Source organism: Uranotaenia lowii, chromosome 1 (genome assembly GCF_029784155.1).
Source record: "Uranotaenia lowii strain MFRU-FL chromosome 1, ASM2978415v1, whole genome shotgun sequence".
Taxonomy (NCBI): Eukaryota; Metazoa; Arthropoda; class Insecta; order Diptera; family Culicidae; genus Uranotaenia; species Uranotaenia lowii.
This window is the reverse complement of record NC_073691.1, coordinates 167,368,541-167,380,520: the sequence shown is the minus strand read 5'-3', so window position 1 is coordinate 167,380,520 and position 11,980 is coordinate 167,368,541. Positions and strand designations below refer to the sequence as shown.

General features: G+C 41.1%; 1 protein-coding gene across 2 annotated transcripts in view; it reads left to right on the top strand.

The window, feature by feature from the left end:
- The first annotated feature begins 340 nt into the window (after window positions 1-340).
- The window catches only part of LOC129745597 (probable Rho GTPase-activating protein CG5521), a 28,047-nt gene continuing 16,407 nt past the window's right edge, over window positions 341-11,980 (top strand). For both annotated transcript variants that reach the window (XM_055738895.1, XM_055738805.1), the window contains exon 1: window positions 341-912. In XM_055738895.1, the coding sequence (XP_055594870.1) occupies window positions 807-912 (106 nt within the window). In that variant the 5' untranslated portion in view covers window positions 341-806. The remainder of the gene's footprint in view (window positions 913-11,980) is intronic.

Genomic DNA, 11,980 nt, shown 5'->3' with positions numbered 1-11,980 from the left:
GTTTGAATAATCGTTTCCTAAACGTTTTTCAACGCTTCATCAAATCGTCGTTTGACTATTTAAGAAATCGTTTCGTTAATTTTATGCGGGTATGGTGCTCAGTTTTTGGTCTTAACTTTACCGACCATTTAGGCTAGGGATACAGTTGCCTTAAGTCGAATCTGAGTAAAGCCCTTCTACTCAGAACTGTAGAAATGCGGGTTTGGCGAAACTGAGTTACTGGCGACTCAGAACTGAGCGTTCGAAAGTTAGCGCGTTTATCACCCCTCGTACGAAAACAAATAAACGTCAGACTGGGTTGTCAAATTCGTTGTTTTTGTTGGTGTTAGTGCTTGCGCTTCGATCAATCATCCAGTTTTCGCGAGCGCAAGAAGCAGTCGACATCATCTTCGTCGCGTATTCGAATTCATATGAAAAAATCATTTTATACGCAAGAAGTGAAACTTTTCGCTTGGCCATTTCAGTTTTTACGATTCTGCCCAACATCTTAAGGCCACTAGTTTATGTTATCGAAATGTGAAATCAGTGTTATGTGTTGTTATCGACGATTGTTCTTGAGAAAATTTGTTCCAGGTTCAAATATGGTGAGGTAAAAGTGGATCATTACGACAAGAAAATCCCGTAACTTTGTCGCGACCCCTTTTCCCCTGTCTAAAGTTTTTTTTTCTGCTGGTGGAAAATCATGGGAAACGCAACGAACGGAATTATTAGTATTGTGGTTCTGAAAAGTCCCCTGGAGTAAACGGGTCATATTGTTTTTCGGAAAGTTCTGACTATAAAGAAATTAAGGAAGATCCACTAGAAAAATGTTTACCAAAAAGTCTAACATCGATCTTAAAAAGTCTACTGCAAAAATCCAGGACAGCAAGAAAGATTCCACGGCTCGATTGCGACACTTGAAGACTATTTTAGGTAAGTTCCAAATTATTTGTATCATTTCGATGCTATTTTACTGAATGCGAATATTCGGAAAATCCGGTGGCCACCGCATCGTGGCACTAAATGTAACATTTGGAAGCGATTCATCGCATCGAGAAGGGAAAAAACAAATTTACATATTTTGCGATTTCTCGCCCCCTCTTGGCTCCTTTCAATAAATCGCACCTTTTCCTCTTGGGTGGTGTGCTTATGTTGGATGGATTTTTGGTGTTGTTGTTTGTGTTGGCCGCAGGTTGATGCGTACGTATCATTCCACGGTTCTTCATTGTGTCAGTGTGGTTTGGAAACGATGGAATCTCTCCGCCACACTAGCACAGGTAGAAACGGCTGTTGATATCGTCGTAACAACAAACAACCGATGGAGTTCAATGAAAAAAAAAAAAAAAAAAAAAAAACAAAATGCTCTGATAAATATCGATGGTTGCAATCCTCCGGGTCCGTATTGCCAAATGGCACAACAACCGTAGACAACTCACTTTTTGGTTTATTTATGACACTTTACCACCTTGTGGCAGAATTCTAAATGTTATATCTTTAAACTCAAGTCAAATGAGAAACTTTGTCGACAAAAAGATAAAGATTGAATTTTTTATCAATTTAATATTACTATTTGCCTACTGCTTATCCATTAGTTTAGCAAAAATTTAATGAAAAAATAAATTTAGCGGAATGATTAGCTTTTTAATGCCAGACACTTTAAACACTGACAATACTGACTGGACACTTAATTTCGTTAGTCGGATAATTTTTTCCAGCAGTACGCAATATCGATTCCAGAGTGCGCATCGATCGCTTTTGGTGAAATGCTATCCCAGTTGGAAAGTGCCACCCAACTTTCAAGTAAAAATAGGCAATTTCGAAGATACAATCGGGGTAAACAAGTAATTTTTTACTACGGGAATTTTTTGTCAAATTTTGCAAGGTTCGCAAAACCGACGATAGGTGACCAAATTAGACAGAAAATGATCGGATTGTTGTTCTAAGCGTCATGTCAGTGTGATCAGTTTTTAAATGTAATTTTCAGACTATACTCGTCTACAATAATTTGTTTTTGCGTTATTCACTGTCGAATCCACGCGCATAAGTACACGCAGAATTTTTTTTTTTAATTCAAAGGAAAGTGCCGCAAAAACAAAGGTAAATTTCCTTTGATTTTGGGATGAATAAAATTTTTTTAGATCAAATGCGTTTTCCTTTTTTTGTTAACTTTTTTTTTTTATCTTCATTTACTAAAGAAGGATTTGTGCTGAGGAGAGGGTGCTAATAAGATTCTCAAAGCAAAATATTGGGCCAGAATATACTACTTTTCGTGATTTATATGTATTCAGGGTGGTCATGTGGGACTCACTTTTTGTCATCGTATGACGTCAGAAACATGCACCATCCGGAATTCCGGAAAATAAACACTGGGTCACACACTGGTTCATTATAATCGAATCATCTGGTCCTAATATTCGTCGACCTGACCGCTGGTTTTGGAGCGGTGTCGTCTTGCGCAACGTTTACCTCTGTTGAAACATTCAGGGACTTGAATAAACCATCCGTCGTCCTTGGTCCTGAAAAAATGCAAGCAAATATTCAATATTTACTCTTTAATTAACATACACTTACCATACTTCATCCTGAATTCTTCTTAATTAGCTAACTGTGATCCAAATTTTCACACTACCAGCCAAATTTGATTCGATTTTTCGGTCTCCTTTTCTTCTTCAAGTCAAATCAAAATATTATCAAAATATATCTTTTGAATCAAAGGCTGAAGTTTTTGCTTAGAGAAAACATTTCTTCAAGTTAAAAATATTTTTCTTAGGTTAAAAAAAGTTTACTTTGTTTCAATCAAAAGAAATAAGCAATTGAACCATCTTAGAATCAAAGAATTCGTTTCAAATAATGCCAAACAATATTTAGTTCAAAGAATTTATTCTTTCTTTTATAAATTACTTTTTGGAATCAAAAACAAAATTCTTTGATTCAAATGAAACAGGAGTTTTGTACAAAAAAAATTAGTGTTCGGAATCAAAATCAGTTTTCTTTTGTTTCAAAAGCCTAGTTTTCTCTGCGTGTAAGCTGAGCTTAAATATGAGTTATTCTTAAGTTTCTTATATCACAGAGAACAGACGTACAAGCTCGAACAAAAAATCTTTAAAAAAGTGTGTAAAATTTCAAACGCTGACACCCAAAAAATACGTTGAAAATTGACTTAAAACAGTGCCATCTACTGCGCCGTTCAAAAGTTACAAATCAAATTTTCACAGTTCTCTTTGGTGTTTTTGGAGACATCTGGTGGTTAAGTCAAAAAGGAAAAATTGGTTAAAATGTTCGTTGGAAATTTTACACAAGTTTCGTGAGATAGCTTGTACGTCTGTTCTCTGTGCTTATATTTAACTCATAACTCATGTCGAAGCCCCGGGAGGGCAGTGGACAAAATCCGGAACCACTCAGATGAAGATTCGGTGTGTCGAATCTGATTTCGTTGGTCGAAATAAAAAGTCCGATTTATCACTTAACGCACGGTTTATTTTCCTACCGTTTTATTCACAAGTCCAATTTGCATGCTAAACATGAATAATAATCAAAGTCCAATTTTGCATGCTAACCACTCTTTAAACTTAAAGAACTTTATTTGGACTTAATATTATATTTGATCTTAAACTATTAATATGGACTTAAAACTAGCACTTCAGAATGATAAAGCAAGTTCCAGTTTGAGTTGGAATCTTGCTGCGCGTAAAAGGGTGTGCAGACGGCTGCGAACGAACGAAGACTGTCGGTTGTTAGTTTGTTCCCCCAGCGTGTGTAGAAAATCGTTCAGCACACAATCGACCGAAATTTTGTTGGTCTATTGTGTGAAGCTACAAAACCTCACCGGCACGCCGGCCGGCGTTTATTGTTCTGCTGCAATCTCGGTCGAAATGATGACTGTTGATGATGGTTCAATAGGGTGTCTCATCATCACACGCCGATGGTTGAACCTTTGGTGCGAATAATTTTTCGATGCACATTGTGAATCGAACATCCTGCCCCTCGCAGAAATAACTATTTCTGAAATGTTGAATCGTTGACCATAAGTAGTTGTTGGATGATGCTGTCTTCGGGAGAGTTGACTACGTTGACGATGATGGTACCAGCGAAGCGTTGAACCCAGTTGTCGTCTCGATGTCATCTCCAGCGGTTTTTCGTCGATATGAAAAGAATATATAAGACCCGGTAGAGGGTTTCAAAAGAGTAAATTGATTGGAAAGGTCCTCACCTGGACCCTACAGTTTGTGGGCCTTGTATTTTAAATAAGCTGCTACGTTGCTTGATCCGCCCATGCGGAAATCCGATGCTGACGTGGCTGATCCTAGTTGGAAACCGTTGAAGTCACAGTCCTTACTGTGATTCGGAAATTTATGATGAATTTTGTTCTTCGGACGGCGATGGAATAGGAAGAACACATATTTTCGATGTTGAACGGGTTGTTTTTCCGGTGGGTGTCTGTAGTGATACGACTCGAACTACTCCATCGGAACCAGGATGTAAATCGACGATTCGTGCCATTGCCCAGCGCATTGGCGGTTGATTCTCGTCGATAAGGACAACGAGCTGGTCCTTTTTCAGCTCCACGGGAGGTTTGAACCATTTGGTACGAGATTGGAGCGTGTGTAGATACTCCAGATTCCAGCGACTCCATATCTCCTGCTGCATTTTCTGGATTTGCTGCCATTGTGGAAGCCGGTTGTATGGAATGTTGTGGCAATTTTCGTCGGGAACAGATTTCAGTTCCTCGCCGATCAAGAAATGGCCGGGCGTTAACGGCCGTAAATCCGTAGGATCGTTTGTGAGTTCGGTGAGCGGACGCGAGTTCAGGCAACACTCGATCTGAACTAACAGGGTCTCCATGTCGTCAAATTCTAATTTTCGGTCCCCCACAACTCGAACAAAATGTTTCTGGGCTGATGCAATGGCAGCCTCCCAAAGTCCGCCAAAGTGCGAAGCTCTGGGTGGGTTGAAATGCCAGCGAATTCCGTTGTCGGAGCATTCGCGGGCAACAGAATGTTGAAAGTCTTTGGTTTTTAGAAGGCGACGAATTTCATTATTAGCTCCAGTGAAATTCGTCCCATTATCGGAGAAAATATCAGAGCACAAGCCTCGACGCCCAACAAATCGACGGAGAGCTTGGAGAAATTTTGCTGTGCTAAGGTTCGTTACAATTTCGAGGTGGACGGCCTTAGTGCTAAAGCACACAAAAACGCACACATAAGCCTTAATAGGTGCATCACGACGGTGACGAGGTTTTAGGTAAATTGGTCCCCAGAAATCTACACCGGTGATAGAAAATGGTCTTGATGGTTTTACGCGTGGCGATGGCAGATCAGCCATAAGCTGCTGTATGGCTTTCGGCTTGGCTCGAAAACAAACTACACAGGAGTGAACTATGAGCCTTGGTGTGGTTCGACCACCGAGAATCCAGAAACGTAAACGAAGTGTGTTAGTGAGTAATTGGGTTGCGGCGTGCAATAAACGTTCATGATAAGATCGTACCAGAAGTGTGACGAAAGCGTGAGATTTTGGCAATATTATTTGGTGTTGCGATGCGTACGATTGAGCCGACTTTCCCAACCTACCGCCAATTCTAAGAACCTTATCTGTGGCAATAATTGGGTTGAACCAACGAAGTTGAGATTTGTTCGAAACTGGTCGTTGATTTTCCTAATCCTTCCATTCTTCGGGAAAACTATTTCGCTGAACAAGCTGAATCAAAACATTCTCAGCTCCAAGGATTTCTTCTGTTGTAAGTGGTTGAGATACGACCCTTTCAGACTTCGGCAAACGACGATTGGTGAAATACCTCCTCCAATAAGCAGTCATTCTCAACATGTGCTGATAGTTGGAGAAATTGGCGATGTACGTGTCCACAAATGTAGGTGCAAGTGCAGCTGACGTTAGCGCGCTTCTTTTGCGCTCATGAGCAGCCTCTTCCGTAAGCTCAAATTGTGCAGCATTCACTGGCCAGAAACTCCTCTCCTGAGCGAGCCAATGCGGACCCTCCCACCATAGTCTGCTGTCGAGTAGTTTGTTTGCGGGAAGTCCTCTGGATATTATGTCCGCCGGGTTTTCAACTCCAGCTATGAAGTTCCAGTCGCATTTCTCTGTCGCTGTTTGTATTTTCGAAACCCTGTTCCCTACAAAGGTCGACCATGACGAAGGTGTTGCTGCCAACCAGCTCAAAACCGTTGTAGAGTCCACCCAGAAAAATGCCTTTGCTGGAACCCTGAGTGACTTCGAAACCTTGCTGTACAACTTAGCCGACGAGAGTGCTCCACAAAGCTCTAGACGTGCGATGCTCTGCTTCTTCAAAGGTGCCACCTTAGAAGACGATGTAAGTAGTGCTGTTTTGATTTCGCCCTTTGAGTTGGTTGACCGAACGTAAACGCAGGAACCGTATCCATTTTCCGACGCATCGGAGAAAAAGTGTAATTCGAAGTCGACAGTGTTCGGAAGCATAACGAACCGATCGATTCTAAGCTGATTCAGAAGCGGAAGCTCAGCGACAAATGATTTCCAGTAAATCTGCATATCTTCTGGGAGTTCACGATCCCAGTCCCAAAGTTTGTCGTCCTCTTTCAAACTCCAGAGAGCTTGCATAAAAAACTTGGCCGTTACCACAACGGGCCCTAGTAACCCTAGAGGGTCGAATAATTTCGCGATACAAGAAAGTGTTGTTCTTTTTGTAATCGTTGAGGTGATTTCAGTTTGTGAATCAAGAATAACATATTTCAAACGGTCGGTGTTGGTTTCCCAGTGCAGGCCTAACGTTTTTATTGTTTGATCCTTATCCAAATCTACTGTCGACTGGAGAGCTCTTTTTGATTCAGGTAGCTGCTCCAGGACTTCCGGGTAATTGCTTGCATACTTGCGTAGCTCCATGCCTGCTGAGGAAAACATGCCTTCTAACTGCGTAATAAGCTCGATTGCTTCGTTGACTGTTTTTGTGCCAGAAATGAGATCGTCCATATAAATGTCTCGACAAGTCGCCTGGGACGCGATTGGATAATTTTGACTCTCGTCGTGAGCCATCTGCTGCAAAACTCGAGTAGCGAGAAATGGTGCTGCAGCAGTACCGTATGTTACGGTTTTTAATTCGAAGATTTGAACTTCTTGTTCGGGATCTGACCGCCAGAAAATTCTCTGAAGAGGTGTGTCGTCTGGATGAATTTCAATCTGCCGGAACATTTTGGCAACATCGGCAACAATCAAAATGGGATGAATTCGAGATCGCAAAATAATTGACCTAAGGTCATCCTGAATGGTCGGACCGACCAGCATGGCCTCGTTTAAAGAAATTCCAGATGAACTCTTACAAGAGGCGTCGAATACGACTCTTAGTTTTGTTGTGCTGCTTTGTTCTCGAACCACTGGGTGGTGAGGAAGAAAGAAAGACGGTTGGTGATCGATTGAGGAATCATGTATTTGTTTCATGTGCCCCAGGTTGATATAATCGTCCATGAATTCAAGATACTGAATTGCTAGTTGAGGACTTCGTTTGAGGCGACCTTCTAGAAGACGGAATCGATGCAAAGCAGCTCTTCGATTATCGCATAAGTTTTTCAAAACGTCTTGCTTCATAGGTAAGCGAACCATATAGCGACCGCTGAATGAACGTGAAACCGATTCGACGAATAATTTTTCGCATAAAATTTCATCGGGCGAATAAGCAGGAGAATCATCAGTTTCGAGGAGCCAAAATCGTTCCATATCTCGATGTAAATCAGCTGTAGTTGCTACATTGCAAATAAGAGGAGCGTTGACCTTCCTTTCAGGAACCTTTCCCGAGATTATCCATCCGAACACAGAGTTTACCAGATGTGGCATTGAATCACCCATAAAAATTCGTCCAGGAACGTTGAAGAGGTCAAAGAAGACATCAGCACCAAGCACCACATCGATTTTAGCTGATTCATAAAAGGCAGGGTCGGCTAGTTGAATTCCTGTAGGTATTTCCCATGCGGAAGCGTCTATGGAAATAGTCGGCAAGTCTACGGTAACCTTCGGCAAAACGAATAGATCAACGGTGGCCTTGAAGCTTGAAATCCGCGACTTGAACGTTGAACGGAGTTTTGAACGAACACATGTTGACGACTGTCCTATGCCTGCAATAGGAACATCCACTCTATTCCGCTGCACCTTCATACGCTGACTATCACGCTCGGCTATGAAGCAACATTCGCTTCCAGAATCCAATAATGCACGGACGGGGTATTCGTTTCCGGTATCATCAACCATTAAAATGACAGCAGTAGCAAGAAGCACTTTACGAGAGGTTGAACCATGCGAACTGCAACTAGTGACTCCAGAATGGGCAACGGAAGAATCAGATGCTGGATTATCAGGTTTCGGAATGGGTGGACTAGGTTTGTTTGATCTAATGTTTTGAGCTGGTTTATTTTCGAACCTTTGAGGCGAACAGAGTTTGGTATGGTGACGACTATTACAATTGCGACAACTAGACTCAGAGGAACAAGTTTTGGCTAAGTGCCCACGGCGCAAACAATTTCGACATAATTGATTACGGCGGACAACGTTTTCCCTTTCATCGACGGACATATTGTTGAATGAAGCACATTGATAAATGTTGTGCTGACCAGAGCAGACGAAACAATTGCGTTGAAATCCACTATTCTGTACACTACCATAATTGCTAACTCGTGGAAAAGCTGGCTTCTTTGCTGGGAAACTAGGTTGTTGCGACGTAGAAGGCTTAGTGGAAACTGTTTGCAGGACATTTACCCTACGTTGGAGAAACTCGACAAGCTTAGGGAATTGATCAATGTTTTCATTTTTCGCATATTCTTCCCAATCCCTTCTAGTAATCGGATCTAGCCGAACGCTGAGTAAATGAATGAGTAAGGCATCCCAATGTTCAGTTGCCTCGCCCAACTGTTTCAATATTTTCACATTGGCCTCGAAACCTTCGATAAGTGTATGTAATTCTGCTGGAGACTCACGTTTCAGGCAAGGGAATTCAAATAGCGATTGTACATACGTGCGTTTCAACCTTCTGGGATTCTGAAAATGGTCCACTAACATTTTCCATGCAACTTGGTATTGATCGTTGCTAATAGGTATAGTTTGTATAATTTTGAGCGCTTCGCCAGCTAAAGAAGAGCGCAAATAATAAAATTTTTGTATCGTTGATAAGCTCGTTGAAGAATGGATGAGCGAAACGAATAAATCGTGAAAATTTAGCCAATTATCAAAATTGCCATTGAAAATTGGGATTTTCACATCAGGTAGTTTAATGTTCATTTGGTGGGAGGGTTCCGCAGAACGACGAGTAGTGTCATGTAATTCAGGGGACGGCTTAGCATACAAAAGCAGAGTACCTTTGATCCGGTAGTAGTTCCTCTCAAAATCCGTGCGCTCCTTGAGATACTCCTGCAATGTTTTGTCGTCTCCAGAATCCTCCATTATCTCGAGCTCCTGCTGAACGGCATTGAACTCCTTCCAAAGTTCAACAAGATTTTCCAGCCTGACTGGAACCTCGACTGCATCGCGTTCTTGTTGAAACTCGTTGACGAAGTTAACAATCCCAACGAAGGAAGTCGTGATGCTGCGTTTGCGGTTTTTTAGACCCCGCAATTTCCTTTCGGCGGCCGACATCTCGTTCACGGTGTGGATCTAAAATCAAAAGACCGCGTAGACCGCGCAAATCGGCTTAAAGGAAATGGAACCCTAATTACCTGGGCAAGGCTTGAAATATGCCTTGCATAATTATTGCCTCTGCACCAAGAAAGGGCCGTAAGTATCCAGGAGGAATTGTCGACTTTGGATAATGAGCTCGAAAATGCACCAAATCGTCTTCAAAATATCCGTTTTGTAACTTCAAATTGGTTGGACCACGTGGTAGTAGTATCAGCTTTCGATTGGCCAGGTTGAAGAAATTGCCGGAAATTGATCTTCCACCTCGGCGCGTAAATATCACTCGAAAGATATTCAATATTGGTTGTAGTATCGCTTTCGATTGACCAGGTTGAAGAAATTGCCAGGAATTGATCTTCCACCTCGGCGCGGAAATATCACTCGGAAGATATTCAATCTCGGGTGATGATAGTTCGTTCGCAGGTCACGTATAGGAACCAGGATTCATGCAAAATAAAGATCCGGTAGAAAAATAACGAAAACGTAGGTATTGGAACCGCACTCACCTATGTGAGGCATAAAATATGCCTTGGATATATTAAAATCAGCAAGCAGCAACGTGGTTCCAAAATGGCGCAGCAGCCATTTTACGGATAGATTCCGGATCCAAAAACGTGTTTTTCGGTCAGACGGATTCCTATCGACGTCTATCCGGCTCGAAGGACCATGTCGAAGCCCCGGGAGGGCAGTGGACAAAATCCGGAACCACTCAGATGAAGATTCGGTGTGTCGAATCTGATTTCGTTGGTCGAAATAAAAAGTCCGATTTATCACTTAACGCACGGTTTATTTTCCTACCGTTTTATTCACAAGTCCAATTTGCATGCTAAACATGAATAATAATCAAAGTCCAATTTTGCATGCTAACCACTCTTTAAACTTAAAGAACTTTATTTGGACTTAATATTATATTTGATCTTAAACTATTAATATGGACTTAAAACTAGCACTTCAGAATGATAAAGCAAGTTCCAGTTTGAGTTGGAATCTTGCTGCGCGTAAAAGGGTGTGCAGACGGCTGCGAACGAACGAAGACTGTCGGTTGTTAGTTTGTTCCCCCAGCGTGTGTAGAAAATCGTTCAGCACACAATCGACCGAAATTTTGTTGGTCTATTGTGTGAAGCTACAAAACCTCACCGGCACGCCGGCCGGCGTTTATTGTTCTGCTGCAATCTCGGTCGAAATGATGACTGTTGATGATGGTTCAATAGGGTGTCTCATCATCACACGCCGATGGTTGAACCTTTGGTGCGAATAATTTTTCGATGCACATTGTGAATCGAACAACTCATATTTAGCTGAGGTTAAATATGAGTTATTCTTTCAGATTTTCTTACACTTGAATTAAATTTAGCACTGGATTTTTAGTATATTAGCGCGAAATTTTCGTAATAAATTCACACTCACAAAAAGGTTATTTCATACCTGTGGTGTGGTGGTGTAATTACATTAGCGCTGCGATATTTCGTCATAAATTCTGTATTTTGTATTTCGAAAATCTAAAGATGCAAAAATGTGCCAAAAAACTTCAACTTTCCAATTCTTTTTTTCGAAATTTATCTGATATAACTTGAACATTTCTGACTGTTCATTTATTGAAAAGTACGGTTTTTAGACTACTTTTTTACAATTTTGTGGTCATGATTTAAAAAAAATTTCAAAAAATATATGCTTATGTGCAACGTATAGCTTTTAACTTCTGCTTTCTTGGACACTAAGTGAATTTTTTTTTAACATTCCGTAGCTATGAACTACAAACGTCTTTTTTCCGAAGCATGTTTTTTCAGATTTTTTTCCTTAGACTTTGAATAACGGAAAACTGAAGTGTTGTAGGTGAATATTATCTGAGAAAAATATTTGAGTTACTTTGCGAGGTTTCGTAAACTAATTTTGAAAAATCGGTTGAGAAACAAGAGAGATATATTGTGCGTTTAGATAAAATTTTTATAAACGTCTTTGGTGAACTGGCATCATGGCTGACTTCCGACCAAAACATGTTGAGTCGTTTTATTTAAGCGTGCGCCAAATTCACATAAAATCAACGTTGCCACAAATTCATTTGAATCGTTTGTGTATCTCATTCTTGCCCGGAAGACTGAAGAGTATATTTCACGCGAACACAAACGATTGCTGGCGAAAACAGTAACAGCAACAACAAAAAAAAAACATTTCCACCCCGGCAGAGGGTGGTTTGTACAAAATATTTCGATCCCGACCGATTTTACTCAAACCGTTCGGGCGATCATACAAGCAGTGCCATACACGATGCAAATCGTGTTCACAGCGACAAAATTTCATCGCATTTGTACCAATGTTGTGTAGTCTGTGGCCCGCTTAAAGTATGTAGAGATACTCTGGT